The sequence below is a fragment of the Asterias amurensis genome, chromosome 9, assembly GCF_032118995.1.
Source record: "Asterias amurensis chromosome 9, ASM3211899v1".
Taxonomy (NCBI): Eukaryota; Metazoa; Echinodermata; class Asteroidea; order Forcipulatida; family Asteriidae; genus Asterias; species Asterias amurensis.
In genome coordinates, this window is record NC_092656.1 from 17,603,924 (window position 1) to 17,626,018 (window position 22,095).

General features: G+C 38.6%; 1 protein-coding gene and 1 long non-coding RNA gene across 2 annotated transcripts; one reads left to right on the forward strand and one right to left on the reverse strand.

The window, feature by feature from the left end:
* Positions 1–3,806: 3,806 nt before the first annotated feature.
* LOC139941716 (uncharacterized) lies at positions 3,807–7,184 on the reverse strand. Its single transcript, XR_011786618.1, has 3 exons — positions 6,660–7,184; positions 5,721–6,021; positions 3,807–5,381 (listed from the first exon to the last, which is right to left on the reverse strand). It is a non-coding gene; the product is annotated as an uncharacterized lncRNA (long non-coding RNA).
* Positions 7,185–17,681: 10,497 nt separating this feature from the next.
* On the forward strand, positions 17,682–21,362 carry LOC139941865 (bone morphogenetic protein 10-like). Its single transcript, XM_071938500.1, has 2 exons — positions 17,682–18,072; positions 20,443–21,362. The coding sequence occupies exons 1-2, from the start codon at positions 17,682–17,684 to the stop codon at positions 21,360–21,362; spliced, it is 1,311 nt and encodes a 436-aa protein (XP_071794601.1).
* The last annotated feature ends 733 nt before the right edge of the window (positions 21,363–22,095 follow it).

The following is a 22,095-nucleotide window of genomic DNA, read 5'->3' on the forward strand; positions in this document are numbered from 1 at the left end:
AGGATTGTGTCACTTTATGTCTAGGGCTGGGCGACTAGTGTGACACAGTGTCAAACTTGTCGCACAGTCGAGATTATTAAAATCACAAGTCGTGTTGCGACTACTTTTTTTAATTCCTAATTGAATAATCATGTACTCCAAAAATAGTAACAACTTCCTGTTTGGTGAACTGTCTATTGTATCGCTCACGACTATTCATGGCAACATAATTTACTTACGAAACACAGTCAGTGACACCAGTGACAATCCTTCAATCCTCTAAGCACGAAATTTACCATATTGCCCCTGCGGCAAACAAGTCATGACTAGTGTCGTAGTCATGACTTTTTGAGGTGTGACTAGTCGAGTAGTAACTTACACAAGTTGCCCAGGCTTACTGATGTCTGGTTGTGTTTCATAGGTAAATTATGTTGTCATGAAAAGTCGTGACTGTGAGCGACAAATTTTTTCAGCAAGCAGGAATAGTCGTAACTATTTTAGTTGTTGTGGTGGCTCGATTTACGGAGTAGGTAAATAATGGCAGTCGCAACTCGACTAAGCAATAACTAGTTGCGATTTCGACATCAATCGTAGTGCGTACCACTAATTGCCAATCACAGGTTTTCCCACAGCAGCATTTAAAGTGCACAGGTATCACAGCAGTTATACACAATACTGTTTGTACTATGTACCTGTATGAGCGGCTGAGCCTACGACCACTCTTCTACATTGTGGGGTGCAATGCAGTTTTCATCTGATTCTCTGTGTCTTAGATAGTTTATGGCAGTTGAAAGACCATGTTGCTCATCTCGCCCAACTCTTCCACTTAGTTGTACATTTTCATCTTGGTGTTCAAAATAATGACAAACATCAACCCCAGTCCAAAAGCATCGGTTTTTAAGAGTATGCACACAGTTCCCACAGTGTTGAAAAAGCTATGTAAACTCATCTTGAAAGTCAATCTCTGTATTGGTATGGTATGATACATGTGGTGGAACTTTGCAGCAAAATGTAGAGTACAGTTCTTCACATACGACAGTTAATATGATGTTCCATCTTTTCCTTTTCTCTTGAGACTTCCTCTGCAAAACAGCAAAATATCTCTTTCACAATTATATACGCTTGAATCTTGATTCTGTCACAGATTTGTCTCTCTTGAATCAAGAACTCCATTCCTTAATTGCAGAGCAGTCGACTACCCATTCATCTGACAAGACGAGGCCTAAAAAGTATCAGTACTCCAAGGTGGGCATGCAGCAGTTCTCTAAAAGCCTTTCCTGGAAATGTGCCCTATCAGAAGAATGAAACAAATACAAACCGAAGTTCAGTGATTATATTGGGTCTTATTGTGCTAAACTTTTTCTGCATCAAGCTTAATGTAAAATGTATATCTGTTTTGATTATTAATATTAAACCGTTGACCAGCGAGGGTTACGATTTACGATCATCAATCAACCCAACTATAGCAACTGCAAACAAGTGTTAATTGCTTGTGCACAGAAGAAAAATGTAAGTTAAAAAAAAAATGTCAGCCAATGAGCCATTTTCAAATCGAGGGATATGAATCTGTGTGCATTGAAGTGTTTGTGACTCAAGTCAGACAAATCCAATCTCACATAAAGCTGGGCTATGTTCGTTCCAAACCGAAACAAAACCAAGGAGTAGGCTCATACTTCCTTCGAATGCGAATGCGAAGTGGATTTTGGTGAGGCAATACTTTTACGAGCTGCCCTTCCATAAGTGAGACACAAGAAAATTGTGCTTCGCATCATGAAATAGCAGGAAGGAGGAAGGAGGTCTACCTACATGAATAACAACAAGTTTTGAAGTATTCAAACATGACAAACAATGACTACTTACAAATGTATGACTTTACGTTTTCTAATTCTATACAGATTCGATCAATATAAACAAGATTCTCTCCACTCACCACTTTGTGACACTGACAGTTACATAATGACTTGGGATCCATGACTTGCTCAGTTGCAAACGTTGGTCGTATGTGGTATCATGCTCTAGTTCAGAGTTCCCTATAGTTTATTCACACCCGGACATCCTACCTCCATAGTACAACTGCTGCCTGCATGCAGCAGACGAAGCACACGAGAACTGACGGAGTTTATCACAAAACCAGACCGTCCGCAGAGAGGGCACTAGCTGGTATATTTTGACATAGTCGTTCATTAATTGCCATCTAGATAGCCGATCAATATAGCTTCGGCTCACTTGTTCATCTTTAACATTCATAATCGTGAATATTTCCTATTTTCTTACGATTTTTCCTCCACGACAAACACGGAGCTGCCAGTGCCGTGTAATCATAACATGAATGACCCCGGGGTCAACTAAACATTATGTTAATTTATTACAACGATCGCACGCTGATTGGTCCTACAGAAAGCTGTAGAAGAAAACTGTGAAAAAGTTAACACAGCGCTGCAGGATTGCCAAGACGATGGTAGACTTGATGACAAGTCGTTAGGCGCTGCCTATTTGTCTGCCTTTCATGCAACAGTCACAGTGCGATGTTACACATGCAACAGTCGTAGGTAGCGCGAGGCAGCTCTAACGACTTGAGTCGCTTGTTCCTAGCCGAGTATTCATTTATTGTAAATTATACAATGCATATGCAAAAGATACCATAGAGAGGGCCAATGGTAGCTTGTCTGGCAAAATTGGAAGAATTCATTATCAACATAGGAATGTATCTTTTCTGTAAGTTTTGTTTTGTAATTTTATTAATGACATTCTATTTGCTAACATCGATTTGGAAAACATAGTATTTATTTTAATCATCAAAACAATTTTGTGACTTCTTTTAATATAAATTTGACCAATGCATTTTCATAAAATGTTACTCTCAATAATAAATCCCCCATCAAAGAATGAAGTGTGCGCCCTGTTAGCTCCTTTTGCTCCATGTGATTTGCCGTTGTTTGCAGATTACTCCGGAAAATAAACTCGTTCACAGTCCCTCGTCGGTCTCGTTTTGTATTGGCAATCATAAATCATTGTTCTCAAATAATGAGCCGGTGAAAATAGCAAGGATTATCATAAAGGAAGAATATACAATTACACTAGCTTACAATACCACTTTCATGGCAGAATAATAAGCTTGCCAATGTAGAATTTATAAAACAAAACAACGGATCATACCACGTCTATGTTTACAACCCGGCTGCACGTACGTATCTGCGTAACTCACGTGTTGCATGGGTACAAATCGCAATATTGCGTGGTTGTAATATTGGTGAAATGGCCACCCACCAGTACTCGCAAAATGTGGCGAGTTTGTCTAGTTTGAAACTCACTTTTACTTAGCTGCAGAATCTACTTCAATGTTGACAAATCGAATCAATCTTCATTTGCGGTTGAAAGCATAACGTCGGGTCATATGTTTTCGATAGTCACATATATTCGCGACCCACAACTTTGATTCCCGTTTACCTCAAGATTGTGCAAGCTCCCATCCCCTGGTGACAGAAGCTCTGCTGTTTACTCACTGTCTGTATTTTCGTCAGGCTTAATCATGATGAGAATAAAGTTGCCTGTCATTAGGATATGCTCAAACATAGTGAAATGGACTGGGCAATTGAGCATAGGATTTTTTTTTTAAAGGTTGGACAAGCAGCACAACCGATTGACCAAATTCAGGCAATGTTTAACACAAAGCCAGGTCGAACACTACGTGCCTTTCCAGACTTCCCTTTCCAATATTTTGAGCCTTCTTAATCTTGCAGACATTCATTCATGTATAACAAACACTTTGACAAAACAATTCTAGAGTGAAAGTAATCGAAAATAAATAACTCACATTTCTCCATAAACTGCAGAGTAAACATTTATTTTTTATTAACATTACCCAACTAAATACATACTTTGGCTGAAGACATTTAGTTTCCTAGGCATGCTAGGTGAAATTCAGCATTTAAAGGGTGTGCCACTCAAATGTAAAATGACAACCAATACAAAACATTATTTGTTAATCGGGACATACATTTTTTTAATGTAACAAGCCAAATGTGTTTATAAGAAATGAAAGACTTTTCAATTTATATTAATATAAGGAAAAAACCTTCAGTAAATTACAAAAATACTGTCAACAAATAAAATACTTTCTGTCAAATAAAATACTTTCTCTCAAAAATAAAAAATAAACAAAACTTTTCAGTACTTTGCAGAAAGTATTTCACCTGATGAAAATTTTGACTTTGATTTGAAAGAGCTAGGGTGGAACTCAAAGTAAATTTTGGAAGTGGAGCAATCAAACAGTTTTATCATATCATATTCAATAGGGGCGTTTGAAGCTTTGCAGCAGCATGGTGTGGGAGAATAAGTTTGTACTATAGCTAGTAATTTTGTGTGTACAAAAATGTATTTGAAGTCCTCTGAGAAAAGGCTAACACTCCTCATTTAGTCACAAGTGATTAATAGTTTACTAATAGTTTATTCATAACCACCTCAGATAGTTTTGCTATTTCTATTGGTGGAGAGCACGTCACATGGGGGTGTTTCAACGGCTGAATGACCAGCTTGGGCTGTTTTAACCGGTTGTTTTTGGATATGTTTGTGCGGGCTAGCCCATAACCTCGTTCCCACGGGTGATGGATCTCGCCACGCCATTATAGCCCATGAATACGATAATGTTTACTACACAACACACACGAATGCATATATCCGAAAAATGTCTCAGTCATAAAAATGCAACACACGTACAGAGCTCGAGGACCTCGAAAAACAGTTAAGTTTTAGAGAGTTTATTACTTTTTTACGCCTTTTACCAAAAAAGGCATTTATGAATGCGATAAAAGAGTAGTGACTTAATTAAGGCCCAGTCCCACTGAAGCAGTAAGCAGAACGATAACAATATCGAAGTAAAGATAACACATTCTATTGGTTGAATGAGCGTGCACGTATTCTACGTGGAGCAATTCAACCAATAGAACGCGTTCTATCCGCGTCGTGATCCTTATCGTTTTTGTTATCGCTGAAGTGTGACTCGGCCTTTAAACTGCAGTTCTTGCAGGGTCAAACTCCTGCAATAAAGACCCTTGCCTTCGGCTCGGGCCTATGTTGCACGGCCATGACCCTGCAGGTTTTAAAAGGCAGTTTAAGAACTCGTCGCTACCCTATTCCCTTATTCTAATTATTTGTATTAGTACAACTAATACTCATAATGAGTGTTTACAACAGAGTAATTAATATTGGTTTGCTCTGGGGAGACTGCAGTTAAAGTTCCTACATCAGACATCCCAAGAGATGATTCATTGGTCTTCCGCATATCAGGAGAAGCTGTTTCTGTCAGAGCCATCCCCACAACACTGCGCGACACAAGGGAGCGTAGTTCAGCCAAATGACTATAGCAGCTCCGATAAGCTTCAACCTCAACAGATATCATTCCCCTGTTTTGGTAAAACAAATAAAAAGAAACAAAATGTATTTTCTTGTAAGGTTACCTACATTTTGAAGAAAGCTTTCCAATTGAAACTTCTGTTGACAAAGAGTAACCACATACACAAAGTGGACATGTACATTCGTGGCATAAAAAAAAAAAAACTTGCGACCATAATCTACTGTTCCTCCAGTACATAACATCATTTGTGCCTTGCAAATTGCACAAAGAAGTTATCAGAAAACAATGACTTAGGTGAAAGACGATAATTGGATTCACCATTGCTCTCACCTTAAATTTTCATGTATTGTGTATTTTCTAACCAAATACTTTAATTATAATTGCTTACCATTTTGCTACACAATGACCTTTGTCAACAAAAAGGTTTGGCTGGTATTCATAGGAGGAGGATGTATTGTCAGTAGACTTCTGCCAAAGGGCCCCAGGAGGGTTTCTGGGCCAGAAGAGACCAGCAAAAATTGTCTTTGTTGTACTTGAACTCTCTCAATTGCATCCTCCTTTATGTCACCAATGTACTGCTCTAACTCCATTCTCCCAAATCTTAGCATTTTCACTTCTTTCATCAAAGCAATGAGAGGAGAACTGACTACTGCAATGGCCGTGCCCTCTGTAGAAGTCCCTCGTCGAGCCTAGTGTGGGGTAGAAAATTAGTGTGAATAATTAGAAAATTATGAATGCATGAAGTACATACTTGGTTACAATGTCAATGATTTGTCCTTTCATGCAAGACATACTGGGTGCAAATGGAAAGTTAGTAGTGTCTTAGTTCTCTCACTTTTAATTACTATGGTCACTATTGTTTACTTATTATTGTATGATTTTTTCTTTAAAATTTAAGGGTCAATAAAGTTCTTTTCTCTATGATTCAATCATTAATCGACCTATCACAAACTTCAGGAGACCCAGTAGCTGTGGCTCTCCTCATTTTTCTAATTTTATTTGCATGTTTGTGTCTAGAGAGTACGAACCGAACATGCAAATGTCAAAATGGTAAAATAACGTACAGAGCCTCTGCCCGGCCCGGAGAGGCTGACTGGGGACTGGGTCTACCACATACATAGAGAATAGTAGAAAGGGTCTACAATTACAAATCAACAACAAACCGCTGAAAGAGTTTTAGTATGTCATATATTTATAAATTATATTGACTGTTAAATTAATTGGGCAAGTCAGTTTGAAATTAGGTTAATTCTATACTAAATCTAATTACCTATCTGGGCTTAAATTTTAAAAGCTTCGTGAGTACACATGGATAAAATAGACCTACCTGGTAAATTGCCGACTTCCCATACACCCACACCACAGTGACCAGTCATGCCAGCTGGTAAATTTACGAAAGCATCTCTGTCTGACCCTCTGTCTATCACTTCTATCAGCCTCCATTCAGCTCCACGGAAACCCCCAGTTTATACTTTCTTCACCCTTGACAGGGCTCCATGTCACTCTATTTCTACCTCCATGCTCTGAAGAAATGCTGTACAAGTTCGCTTTTTGGATTGACTGAGTACATAAACACACAATGTACACACGGCGACCAAACTCCATGATGCCATACTCTGCAAGATGTTTTATGAATATTCATGTTTTCGCGATTCTAAACCAATCAAACTGCTCCGTCCAATTTTGGTAGCAAGTCCCATTGCATGTGTACAAAGCTGGGTACAAGTGATTCAAGACGGTAATTGCGACTGACTCACACACACATACTGGGATCGAGGGTGTGTGTATCGTCCCCGCAGCTACACCGCGCTGTAACTACACACCGCGCTTAACAATTACCGTCTTGACTTCAAGACTAAGACGATGGTAGCTTGCAGAGTGTAGTCTAGATTTCGAGCCGTCCACGTAACTAAATCATACCGTGGCAGGCGCGCTTTGGCGATTCAACCGCGCGTAGTACACTATCCAGAATCAAGCACCATCGTCTTGGGCCAAGACTAGCAGAGTCGTTGCGCAGTGTTGTTTGATATCGTTATGGCAACGCGTTGTTGGCTCCGTTGGGTTCGCACGTTCTGTCAACTCTTGGTATTGACATTGAGTTGTTATGCAAAAATAATGTATGTACGCATCTTCACAAAAGTATGGTAAATTGTTGTACAGGTCAACCAGTGTTAAACATCCCTTCAACTAATTAATTTTCTTATTACTATATCCATTTAATTCAATTTGACATTATGGTTCTTTTAAAGCCATTAGACACTTTCGGTACAGAAAAAAAAAAAGTTTACAGATTTACCAATAACTTACAGGGTTTACAGAAGGTAATGGTGAAAGACTTCACTTGAAATATTATTCCATGAAATGCTTTACTTTTTGAGAAAACATTAAAACAATATCAATTCTCGATAGCGAGAATTACGGATTTACTAGTACACATGTCATGACACGGCGAAACGTGCGGAAACAAGGGTGAGTTTTCCCGTTTTTTTCTCCCGACTCCGATGACCGATTGAGCCTAAGTTTTCACAGGTTTGTTATTTAATATATAAGTTGTGATATACGAAGTGTGGGACTTGGACAATACTGTTTACCGAACGTGTCCAATGGCTTTAAAGGTACTGTACATGTTTGGAAATTGTCAAACACCAGTGTTCTCACTTGTTATATATCAACATATGCAAAAAATAAGGGCTCAATTGATCAACGAAATTGCGAGAAAATGATGAAAAAAAAACACCCTCGTTGGACGAATTTGTGTGCTTTCCAATGCTTGATTTTGGAACCTCGAAATCTAATTCCGAGGTCTCGAAATCAAACTCGTGGAAAATGACTCCTTTCTCGAAAACTAAGTCACTTCATTATATTGAGCCGTTTCTCACAATGTTTGATATTATAACACCCCTTGCAAGTATTGTGCCTGCTCATTGGTTTAGAGCGCGTCACATGACATGTCTTAGTTTTGCTAGACGACGGCCGTGTGATAGAGCGTCGGTTTGCCATGCGCTAGTCCGAAGACTAGCACATGGCGCCGTGCGCTAGTCCGACAGACTAGCACACGGCGTGCAGTACCCAGACGTCAGTTGCGTGTACGAGGATGATAAATTAATAGTCTGTAACCATTTCGGATTGTCCGACACTACATGCAACACAGTAGGTAAAAGTGTTTGCAATCTGTGTTCGCGTCGTCCGTGGATTGTAGCATTCAGGTCTGTAACTTAATAATAATAATACAGGTTTTAGAAATGTTTGGGGTGTTATAAAACAAATATTGACTGCTTTTACTCGTGCAATGGTTAAAAACTATGACTCCCTCGGTGATCCCCTTAGCGTTCTATTTTCCCTCGGCTTCGCCTCGGGAAAATAGAACGCTCCGTGGATCACCTCGGGAGTCATAGTTTTAACCATAGCACTCGAAGCAGTCAATATTTGTATACTATCACATGAAGGAATCATGAAGGAATCCAACGATTAACTGTCATTTCCATACTTGTCATTCCGCTAATTACTGTTTCTAGAGTGTGTTTTTTTCTTGTGCGCCTTGGATGCCATTTTAGGCGGATATGTGCGCTTTATAAATATCTAGTTATTATTATCACCATCACCATCACCATCACCATCACCATCACCATCACCATCACCATCACCATCACCATCACCATCACCATCATTATTATTATTGTTATTATTATTATTATTATTATTATTATTATTATTATTATTATTATTATTATTATTATTATTATTATTATTATTATTATTATTATTATTATTATTATTATTATTATTATTATTATTATTATTATTATTATTATTATTATTATTATTATTATTATTATTATTATTATTATTATTATTATTATTATTATTATTATTATTATTATTATTATTATTATTATTATTATTATTATTATTATTATTATTATTATTATTATTATTATTATTATTATTATTATTATTATTATTATTATTATTATTATTATTATTATTATTATTATTATTATTATTATTATTATTATTATTATTATTATTATTATTATTATATTTATTATCATTATCGTTATCGTTATCGTTATCATATCGTTATCGTTATCGTTATCCTTATCCTTATCCTTATCCTTATCCTTATCCTTATCCTTATCCTTATCCTTATCCTTATCCTTATCCTTATCCTTATCCTTATCCTTATCCTTATCCTTATCCTTATCCTTATCCTTATCCTTATCCTTATCCTTATCCTTATCCTTATCCTTATCCTTATCCTTATCCTTATCCTTATCCTTATCCTTATCCTTATCGTTCTCGTTCTCGTTCTCGTTCTCGTTCTCGTTCTCGTTCTCGTTCTCGTTCTCGTTCTCGTTCTCGTTCTCGTTCTCGTTCTCGTTCTCGTTCTCGTTCTCGTTCTCGTTCTCGTTCTCGTTCTCGTTCTCGTTCTCGTTCTCGTTCTCGTTCTCGTTCTCGTTCTCGTTCTCGTTCTCGTTCTCGTTCTCGTTCTCGTTCTCGTTCTCGTTCTCGTTCTCGTTCTCGTTCTCGTTCTCGTTCTCATTCTCGTTCTCGTTCACCTTTGAACATTTGAGATCAATCGGCCATCGAACTTGCGAGATAATAATGAAAGACAAAAACACCCTTGTCACACGAAGTTGTGTACGTTTAGATGGTTGATTTTAAGACCTCAAGTTCTAAATCTGAGGTCTCGAAATCAAATTCGTGAAAAATTACTTCTTTCTCAAAAACGATGGTACTTCAGAGGGAGCCGTTTCTAACAACGTTTTGTACCATCAACCTCTCCCCATTGCTCGTAATCAATAAATGTTTCATGATTACGAATTACTTTGATTAATTACCAATAGTGTCCATTGCCTTTGGACAAACGAAATTCATTACAATGGACTGCTGACCACGGTCAATAATTGAGCTTGGTGGAAGGTTGGTTCAAGACTCTCCTGGAATTGTAACAAGAGAGCGCGCTATCACCAACCACGAATCGCTATCACAGGAGAGTCTTGGTACATTCGTTAAATCTCCCCCCAAAATCGGGGGGAAACATAATGCGCGTGCGTAGGTTTCCCGCAGAGCCCGCCCTTTTTTTTTGGGGGGGGGGGGAGATTTAACGAATGTGCCAAGACTCTCCTGTGATAGCAGTTCTTGAGTAATAGCGCGTTGGGGTGATAGCGCGCCCTGTTATGACAAATCCAGGAGAGTCTTGAACCAAGACTAGGTGGAAGGATGTTATAGTATTGCCTAAATTCACATTGCTATGGCGACGATGACAACGTTGCTTGACAACGCGTGGCTTTCATCGATCACGTATGACTTCATTTCAAAGGCACTGGACACTATTGGTAAATGTCAAAGACCAGTATTCTCGCTTGGTGAATCTAAAAAATATGCATAAAACAACAAACCTGTTACAATTCGACTCAAATGGTCATCGAAGTTGCAAGAGAATAATTATAGCAAAAATACGCTTGTCGACAAGTTGTGTGTCTTGAATTCGAGACCTCGGCTGATGTCTTTTGTTAAATTAAAATCATTCAGTTAGAAAGTACTTCTTTTTCAACAACTACGTTACTTCAGAGGGAGACGTGTCTCACAATTTGTTAAACTATCAACAGCTCTCCATTGATTGTTACCAAGTATTTTTTACCAAGTAGTTACCAGCATGCACCTTAGTCGACAGTTTGCGCTTGCGCAGTGGTATTTGCGAAAATGTCTATAAAGAGCGATGTTTTCAGGAGAGTCGCATATATACCAGTGATATCTCCGTCGATAAGTGTTTTTTTTTTTTTGTATGGTAGGCTATTATCCTATTGTCCCGCCTGCCTTTCCCTTTATTTATTTCAACCACTGCATTTGTGGTATTTACTTTGTATTGCTTTGGAATGTCCATTAGCCCGGGTACCAACGTAGTGGGCGTTGGTTGCTAAATATATTCTTGCAGCGTACACCTTAGGCTCATTTCTGTTCCTGATTCCGTTGTGTTCTGTTCGAGTTTATTTTAGTTCTTCTCACACATGTAATTTTCCGTAGCCATCTCTCGTAAGTAACCTTATTTTGTTTACAACTGTATTATTTCTAGCATTTACTTCCCTCATGTATAAATATCTTCATGTAAACCTTCCCAGACAAAACTTTTCTTATGTAAATATTCCCGTGTTCGGTATGTTCGGCGAGTTGCCCTTTTTCCTGATTTCCTTACATTATTAATGACCGTTGAGCCAATTCCCCTGGGTCCCCTTTTACGGCTAATAATAACCTCTGGAGTTAAATTCTCGTATAATTCATTTTCTTGGTATTTCATTCAGTAGTTATTATTATTGCTTTGAATTTTTCTTAGTGTATAAATCTCCCGTTGTTTCCTGTCTATTTATTGTTGGTTCATGTAATGTTTATACCAAAATACCTCAGACTACCGCAGGACATTCTCCATGTGCACGGACATAGTATCTGAGTTTCTCCCGGCAATGATGTAAGTTTATTAAATGTATAAGTTATTTCACTGTTGTAATTTAAACGCCGGATTTGTCTTTGTAGTGCCTTTTTAAGTTTCATTCTCTATCAGTCCTCATTCATTGCTTGTTATATTGATGTATCTCGTTCTGCATTTAAAGTTGTTTTTGCTAGACTGATATGGTACACCTTTGTCTCTTAATTGTTTAATAATGTGCAGTTTCGTGTTATTTAATTAGCTATTTATGTATTTGTTTGTGACCCGCTCTGTGAAAATGAGTCACATGTAGGCAATTTCAAGAATTGAGTTATATGCATGGCTGGAAAGGACACATCAGCAGCAGTAATTTTGTATAGCTTTGGGGTGTATCGCGTTGCTGAATTACTCCCGTTTGAAATTAGCCACTACACCATATGGCTTTTTTGAAAAACGAATTACAAGTAAAATGATATTTTAGCCAACCATTTTCTATGACTTAATATTGCATTGGGCGACATCTGACTCATTTTCACAGAGTGGGTCGCATTTATAGTTTCACCTGTGTAAGTTGTACACTGAGTGCAAATTTAACGGGAAAGTTCATAGAGGTCACCGCCGTCTCCTTTGTACCGTGCATGTGGCAACCAGTGTTAAATACGTTGTACATCTTAAATAACTTCCGTTTCCTAGTACGAAAACTAATTTCGTTACATTGTTTTAGTAATTTCTTAAACACTACAGCACTGCAGCAAATAATGTTTTATGTGAAGGCTGCAACTGTGACGTAAAGTTTTAATTTTGCTTATTTCATTTTCTCAAGCTTACTTTTTGTAATTAGAACTGCTATCAAGTTATTCTTCAATGTCATTGTGCAAGCAGTTTCTTTATATTAATGTTTGCGAGTTCTCCGTTTTTAAACGGAAATTTGAAATTATTATGATGCGCCACCAGTGGACAGTTAATTTTTTCTTTGCTTTTTTTTTTGGTTAAATAATGTTCAATCTGGGACCTTAAATCAGCTGATGGCTTCATAGTTGCTGGACTATCCATCAAAACTGAAAAGACAAATTAATTGTAGCACTAAATTTGCATACCGCCCTCTGTTGCTTGGAGAAATAAAGGTGACAACCAAAGGCCAACACATTGTTTTGACGTCAAATGCAGTGTTTCAATAGCAACGGTAAACTGGCTGGGTAAAGTTCTAACTAATTTTCCTAAAACCTTATTGATCTTTCTTTTAATCTGACGCCCAAATTGACATATGTGTTCAATCATTGTTCTATTTCGCACACGGGGCAGCCATTTATGGTAAGTCTCCGAGATGCGAAATACTGTAATGGTTTAGGGAAATTTAATGGCCAGTGAAGGGGGTAACTCTGTTTCAGCCCCAGGGGTAGGTGGCAACGGCACCTAGATAGATGAGTGTAGCCCACACCTTGAATTGGCCTGTCTTGCGATTTGCATAAGAACAAAACAAAATTAAAAATGGTAACCATCAGCTACTCCTTATCTGGCTGTCAATTCTAAATAAACAAAAGGATAAAGAAGTCATTTTAAGAAACAGTACAAACGTTGTTACCATTCTCATTGTCTTGAGTGTACATATGGCTGTTTCGTGTCGGGTATCTGCCCTGCCGAGTTGCAACGGTTTAGTGAGCCATTTCGACACTCAACAATTACCGATCGACTCCCTGATTTGGTTTGACGCGAACCGCACTCTTGCACTTTAGCTCATAACAACAATCACTGAACCGTGAAATCATAACGATCTTTTTTTTATTGTACGTCATACTGTTGTATTGTAATATATTTTGGTTACTATAGAAACCAAAATCCGATGATGGGGTTCGATTCCAGTGGCTGATTACAAAAACAAAATCAAATTGGATCGAAGAAGTTGGTGTTGACTTTGCAGCAGCCGTGACAGTTTGGTAGAGAGTAAAGAAAAATTTTGCCAAGTTACAGATACAACTTACATGATCGTGTTTTATTACAATGAAAATCTCTTGTGTGTTCCTTCTGGTTCTGGGTGTCCACTGTGACCGTCATTTGGCAGCAATATGCCCTCCCGAGTGGCAACGGTTTGGTGAGTCTTGTTATTTAGTTATAACCAAAACAATGACGTGGTTGGAGGCAAATCGCACTTGCGCCAAGTTACAAGCAACCCTCGCTGTGCCAACCTCAATTTCTGAGCACAATTATATCTGGGAACGTTTCAATAAAGAGGCGTTTGGAGTGCCTGGTCTATGGATTGGATGCAATGATATGGCGGTAGAGGGAGAGTGGCAGCCATGTCCACTCAGAGGACAGAATAAGGGATTTGAAAACTGGAAAGATGACCAACCCGATGACTGGGGCGGTATATCAGACTGTGCTGCTATGATGAATAATTTCAACTCAAAATGGGATGACCAATATTGTTACAACCTACGCATCGCAGTATGTAAGCTGCCAGTCAGTATCAACAACCAAGTATTCTGGCTTCAGACCGGTCCTGATGGCCGCGTTGAGACCCAGTGTCTGGTCGGTCACGTCATGAAGGAGCTACGGGCTGATGGTGTGGTGTCGTGCGGGAAGGCGTGCCGATCAGAGCCCCGATGTCGCTCCTTCAATCTGCTGATGGAACAAGGCTCAATGAAGATTGTTTGTCAGCTAAATCACGGGTCTCGAAAGGAAGCTGCTGATGGGGATATCGAAGCTAGCAAGAATTGTCACCTGTTTGATCTATAGGTAGGAAGACTCACCCTCAGCTGTGTAGCCTTGATCAAGGCGCCCCAGCCGACCGCGACCGGCATAATCCGCTTCCCCTCGGAATTCCACCAGCACAACCCCAGCGTGCATAATACACAGTGTATCAGTATACAATGTACATGTATGTACACAGTATACATGAACATGTACTTGTAGTATATAATGTAGGAGTATTTTTAACGTCGTTTGAGTCACAATGACGAGGTTGAAGGAACGACCGTACTGGCGATTTCGCTATTTGTATATCACTAAACAATGATATACAATATTGAGTTTGGACTGTTCCATTTTACTCGGCTTCGCCTCGTGAAATGGAACAGTCCAAATTTTACCTTGCGATAATATTCCTCCCATTCTACGAATTAAAGCCACTCAACATTTGTTTTATATAACTGACATATAGATCCTTGTCATTTGATTTTTTTAAAAGTATAACATTATGAAAAATCACACAAATTACTGACAACCAAAAGTCATGTAGCGCCGCGCGCGTAGCGGCAACAATGCACAAATCGGGTCACAACCTTTTGCACAGGTGCTCCTTTGTTTTAGCAGCGGTAGGGCGGCGCTTTGTACTGCTCAAAAACATTGGGAACAAGGATGATCCTAACTGTTGAATGGGTAATGCTATCCCCAATGGGCGAATAGGTCGTTTTGATCGCCGGTGCGGATGGGAGTAATAGTGAATGTCACGTGAGTAATAGTGAATGTCACGTGAAATCAGTTCCACCAATCAAATGACAAGGATCTGTATGTCAGTTACATAAATGTAAATATGTACAAACTACAATGTAAACGTTGTTCGTCATGTACATGCTGTCTTTGTTCGGCAGTTGATATTGACGAGTTTTGCCGCACCGGCCGGGTCGTGGCCTACTGCGCCAGCAGCTTTGAGTCAAGTCTACCAGCTATGTAATATTCGTTTGACTTTTAAAATTCTTTAACTTCACTCATCAATCAAAACAAAATTATCAAGAACCAGGCCTCGTTGCTATGCATAATTTTGGTAATTTTCACGTCTGATTTCAGCACAATATTTTCTTAATAAATTAACAGTAACATTTAGACTTTAAACTAGATTTCCATTTAAGATATAATACTGCTGCATTTTTTGTTTCGTTTATGTAATATGTTTTTTTTCCTTTTCATCCCATCAGTTTTTATTTTGTTTTAAAGCAGACAAAGTGAATAAGACACTTTCAATGTACGATAATAGTTTTAAAACATTGTGAACGTTTTACATTTAAGACAGATTATTTTTATTCCACTTTTTTTCTTATTCACATTAAAATTAACATATGTATAATTCTTACGAAGTCTACATAATGTTGAAAAAGTTCTTGTTTGAAAAAAAGTTCAGTCAAAAATGTTACTTTTAGTTGCAGCTGGATGTTCATATATGAATAAATTATTGCAAGAGACAAAACACACGTCATGATTTGGTCAGTTTTGGTTTTGTTTCGTGTTTTGCCAAAATTATGCTGTTATAACTCTCACAGGATTTTATACAGGAGATACCAATAACATTCTTCAAGGCACTGGACACAATAATAATTTTGGAGAAAACGGTAATTTCTCACACACAAAAATAAAAAACATCAGTTTTTAGGGCCTTTATATAAAGGCAGTGGACACGTCTATTGGTAATTACTCAAAATATTTTAAAGCATAAAACCTTTCTTGGTGACAAGTAATTGGGAGAGGTTGATGGTATATATAAAACATTGTGAGAAACGGCTCCCTCTGAAGTGCCATAGTGAACGAGAAAGAAGAAATTTTCCACGAATTTGATTTCAAGACCTCAGGTTTAGAAATTGAGGTTTCGAAATCAACCATTAAACGCACACAAGTTCGTGTGACAAGGGTGTTTTTTCTTTCATTATCATCTCGCAAGTTCGATGACCGATTGAGCTCAAATTTTCACAGGTTTGTTATTTTATGCATATGTTGAGATACACCAACTGTGAAGGCTAGTCTTTGACAATTACCAATAGTGTCCACTACCTTTAAAGCCGTTTTACACTTTCGGAAGAGAAGACAAAAAAGTTCACAGATTTACAAATAATTTACAGGGTTAAAGAAAGTTATGGTGAAAGAGTTGTCTTGAAATTGTATTCCATGAAACGCTTTACTTTACACATGTCATGACACGGCAAAACGTGCGGAAACAAGGGTGGGTTTTCCCAATAATATTAATTTTCTCCCGACTCCGATGACCGATTGAGCCTAAATTTCCACAGGTTTATTTTATATATAAGTTGTGATACACGAAGTGTGGTCCTTTGAACAATACTGTTTACCGAAAGTGTCCAATGGCTTTAACAAAATCAATGTCTTAGGGTCGAAGGAAAATAAAGGATGGGAATCGTAGAAACAAAAAGGGACCCCATAGAGTATTTATAAGGAGACACATATTATTGTGCTGACCTTTATTCGCATCTCAAACAACGTCATTGTTGCCTTGGATCGGACGAGTTGGTCTATAAAAAGCGTTTGAAACCGTTTGTTATGAAATGCATATGGCTATAAAGATATTTACAAAGTAGAATATAATTATCCACACAAGTATCACTCAAAGATGCACGGTTTTCATTATACGTCGCGAACTAACACGGTCGGCCATTTATGGGAGTAAAAAATTTGACTCCCATAAATGGCCGATCGTGTTACTGGACGAGGTAAAAAGAAAACCAAGCAATTTCGAGGGATATTTGTGTAGATCATTGTATTCTACTTTTACAACATCTTTCTAACCATACCGATTTTATAAAAAACTGTAACAGGACGCTTTTCAAGGACCAACTCGACCGATCCAAGGCAACGTGTTCCTTTAAGTTGCTTAAAATACTTGGATTTGTTTTATCTCGTAATATCAAGTTGTTTACATTTCGCTTGAATACTTGAAGATCATGAAGAGCCTGTGTGATGATAAGCTTAATTCGTCACATTGTGGAGCATTAGCTTGGAACTCTGTATATAAGCGAGTATTTCAGTGATTATTACTCAATCTAAATGAAGCTGTGTACTAGAAAACCCACACCTCGAAGCTCAATAATTGTATAGCTCATAAGTAGCAAATGCTTTTAAGTTGTAAGATTTAAACGACATTGATTCACTTAAAACTGACGTATCCTCAAGTCGTGTTATTTGATGGGATTATTTGAAAGCAAAATGAAACTTATGTGTGTTTGTCAATTTCTTTGGATTGCAATATTGTTAGTCGAAACTGAAGAGAGTCTATTGAATAAACTAGGAGTGGATGATCAATATCCGGAACAAGATGTGGTCATTGATGACCAGTCATACAGACCAGGAGGTGGACATCTTGTGAAAGGGGCGCGTAACAAAGTAACGGAGATTCTTGCTGCTTCTAGTATTAAGAATAAACAAGAAGAAAACAGACTACACTATGTTGGATTGGACATGACGTCATCTATGAGCGATCTTAACTTGGAAAATGGGATACGTGCTGCTACACCGTCGTATATGATTGCAATATACAACAAGTTTGCCAACACTAATCTCAATCATGCAAGCATCATACGTAGCTTCAAAAATAAAGGTTTGTTTGTTTGTTTGTTTGTTTGCTTGCTTGCTTGCTTGCTTGCTTGCTTGCTTGCTTGCTTGCTTGCTTGCTTGCTTGCTTGCTTGCTTGCTTGCTTGCTTGCTTGCTTGCTTGCTTGCTTGCTTGCTTGCTTGCTTGCTTGCTTGCTTGCTTGCTTGCTTGCTTGCTTGCTTGCTTGCTTGCTTGCTTGCTTGCTTGCTTGCTTGCTTGCTTGCTTGCTTGCTTGCTTGCTTGCTTGCTTGCTTGCTTGCTTGCTTGCTTGCTTGCTTGCTTGCTTGCTTGCTTGCTTGCTTGCTTGCTTGCTTGCTTGCTTGCTTGCTTGCTTGCTTGCTTGCTTGCTTGCTTGCTTGCTTGCTTGCTTGCTTGCTTGCTTGCTTGCTTGCTTGCTTGCTTGCTTGCTTGCTTGCTTGCTTGCTTGCTTGCTTGCTTGCTTGCTTGCTTGCTTGCTTGCTTGCTTGCTTGCTTGCTTGCTTGCTTGCTTGCTTGCTTGCTTGCTTGCTTGCTTGCTTGCTTGCTTGCTTGCTTGCTTGCTTGCTTGCTTGCTTGCTTGCTTGCTTGCTTGCTTGCTTGCTTGCTTGCTTGCTTGCTTGCTTGCTTGCTTGCTTGCTTGCTTGCTTGCTTGCTTGCTTGCTTGCTTGCTTGCTTGCTTGCTTGCTTGCTTGCTTGCTTGCTTGCTTGCTTGCTTGCTTGCTTGCTTGCTTGCTTGCTTGCTTGCTTGCTTGCTTGCTTGCTTGCTTGCTTGCTTGCTTGCTTGCTTGCTTGCTTGCTTGCTTGCTTGCTTGCTTGCTTGCTTGCTTGCTTGCTTGCTTGCTTGCTTGCTTGCTTGCTTGCTTGCTTGCTTGCTTGCTTGCTTGCTTGCTTGCTTGCTTGCTTGCTTGCTTGCTTGCTTGCTTGCTTGCTTGCTTGCTTGCTTGCTTGCTTGCTTGCTTGCTTGCTTGCTTGCTTGCTTGCTTGCTTGCTTGCTTGCTTGCTTGCTTGCTTGCTTGCTTGTTTGTTTGTTTGCTTGCTTGCTTGCTTGTTTGTTTGTTTGTTTGTTTGTTTGTTTGTTTGTTTGTTTGTTTGTTTGTTTGTTTGTTTGTTTGTTTGTTTGTTTGTTTGTTTGTTTGTTTGTTTGTTTGTTTGTTTGTTTGTTTGTTTGTTTGTTTGTTTGTTTGTTGTGACGTCAAATTCACGCCAAATTCGCAACCCATCGCATTCGCAGGACCCGAAATATTTTAGTTTGGTCTTCACGTGATATGGCAAAAATTATTCAACACGCAAGTAACATACCTAACAACTCTGAAAAAAAATTGTATAGTAAAAAAAGAGCTTTGTGGACCGAAATACCACGGCAGAACAGGTCTTATACCTCCCCGATGCTGGGCACCCATCTCCACCAAACTGTATTACTAAAAATAGTAACTTCAACTTGGTACAATTGTGTTTTGATCTCCCGACTTATGCCCAGTGATAATTAGTAAAGGCAGTGGACACCTTTGGTAAACACTAAAAATATTTACTAGCATAAAGCCTTTCTTGGTGACGATTAAAGGGGAGAGGTTGATGGTATAAAAAATCGTGGGAGTGTCGCGGCCGAGCGGTTAAGAGCAACTAATTCAAGCTCTGGTGTTTCTGATCAGCAGAGTGTGGGTTCGAATCCCCAGCCGTGACACTTGTGTCCTTCAGCAAGACACTTAACCATTGCTTTGTCCTTCGGACTGGACGTAAAGCCGTTGGTCCCATGTGCTGTGTAAACGCACGTAAAAGAACACAGTGCCCGTATCGAAAAGAGAAGGGGTTCGCCCTGGTGTTCCTGGCTGGATTGTCAGCATATTGCGCCACGGCACCTTGTAAACCATAACATGGCGCTTAAGGATTAGGTCTTATATCTCAAACTTCGTCCCACTCCTTACAGTAATAATACCTGGCGCTTTGTATCCTTTGGCAAAAGGCGCGTTATAAATACGGTTATTATTATCATTATTATTATTATTATTGTCAAGAAACGGCTCCCTCTGAATGTATTTTTCAATTTGATTTCAAGACCTCAGGTTTAGAACTTAAGGTCTCGAAATCAACCATCTAAACGCACACAAGTTCGTGTGACAAGGGTGTTTTTTTCTTCTTTCATTATTATCTCGAAAGTTCGATGACCGATTGAGCTCAATTTTCACAGGTTTGTTATGTGATGCATATGTTGAGGTACACAAACTGTGAAGGCTAGTCTTTGACAATTATTACCAATAATGTCCAATGCCTTTAAATTTAAAAACCAACATAAGTTCCCTCGATGTGGGGGATCCACATCCCACGTAATGCATTGATACCATTGTTAAAGTTTGAATTGTTCTGTGTGCTTATTCTCGATTGTTCTCATTTTGTCGACAGAAACGGTAACTAGTGGAATACATGAATTGAGATCTGGAACCACTTTGCATAGAGAGGATCAACAGAGAATGCATTTCAATGTACTTTTTAATTTGACTATACCACCGGGAGAATACGTGACTGAGGCTGAACTTCGTATATTCATTAATACCAAGAACGTCAATCTGGAAGGAGACATGACCAAGTTCACAATCTATGAAGATATCACATCTCATACCAGAATGGTGTGGTCAAGTGCAGTCCACATACCTCGCAGTGGATGGCAATCTTTGGACTTAACTGACTTTATAAGATTAGTTGTCAAGAGGATTCATTCCAAAACACGCAAACTATTCCAGCCATTAAGACTTAAGATTCACACTCAAACTGTTCCTGACAGCGAGTCATATTTAGATGTTGCTTTTAATAATAGTATATATGAACCTCTGTTAGTAGTTTTCACAGAGGAAAACACCAAAGACAACATTCAAGGCACAAGAAAACTGAAAAATTACATCGAGGAAGCGAATGATCGAATGTCTGATGTTTATTCAACAGCTGCAGACAAATTAGGCAACAGCGCCACCTTGCTTCGAAGTGCGAGAGACTTAGCTGAACGGCGAAGCTTGTGTAGGCGGCGACCGATGGAAGTTGTCTTTAGTGATATAGGATGGCATGAATGGGTAATTGCTCCTAGACGATATGAAGCTTTTAAATGTTCAGGAAAGTGTATTTTTCCATTAACAGATCACTGGAATCCAACCACACACTCAATCATTCAAACACTTGTTCATTTACATAACCCGAGGCATATAGATAATCCATGTTGTGTACCTACTGAGCTGGGTCCTATATCAATGTTATATCTAGATGAGGACAATGTACTGACGTACAAGTATCGCTATGAGGGCATGGTGGTCAAAAAATGTGGATGTCATTAAAGCCAGTGGACACTAGAGGTAATTGTCAGTCTTCTACACTTGCTGTATCTCAACATATCCATAAAATAACAAACTTGTGAAAATTTGAGCTCAATTGGTCGTCGGAGTTGCGAAATAACTATGAAAGATAAAAAACACCCTTGTTACACGAAGTAATTGTGCATTCAGATGCTTGATTTCGGGACCTCAAATTCTAAATTTGAGGTCTAGAAATCAAATTCGTGGAAAATGACTTCTTTCTCGAAAACTACTCCACTTCAGAGGGAGTCGTTCCTCACAATGTTTTATACTACCAACCTCTCCCCATTACTCGTTACCAAGTAAGGTTTATGCTAATAATTATTTTGAGTAATTAGCAATAGTGTCCACTGCCTTTAAATAATAAGTAACAGTAACAGTAAACTCCACTTTTAGTAGCATTATCAGTAGACTTTGTATTTGAGGTTTGTATAGGATCAAAGCCATTGGACATTAATGGTAAACAGTGTTGTCCAAAGACCCACACTTTGTGTATCACAACTTAAAATAACAAACCAGTGAAAATTTAGGCTCATCCGAGTCAGGAGAAAATAACGGGAAAACCCACCCTTGTTTCCGCATGTTTCATGACATTTGTTTAAAATAAATCCGCAATTCTTGACATCGAGAATTGATAAATGTTTTCTCAGAAAGTAAAGCATTTCCTGAAATAATATTTCAAGAGAAGTCTTTCACCATTACCTTCTGTTTTTAA

Bases quoted from the DNA above. Each gene is read 5' to 3' on its own strand.
- LOC139941865 (XM_071938500.1), top strand. From the start codon at position 17,682: ATGAAACTTATGTGTGTTTGTCAATTTCTTTGGATTGCAATATTGTTA. The intron at 18,073-20,442 runs GTTTGTTTGTTT...TTTTGTCGACAG, and splicing joins ACGTAGCTTCAAAAATAAAG to AAACGGTAACTAGTGGAATA.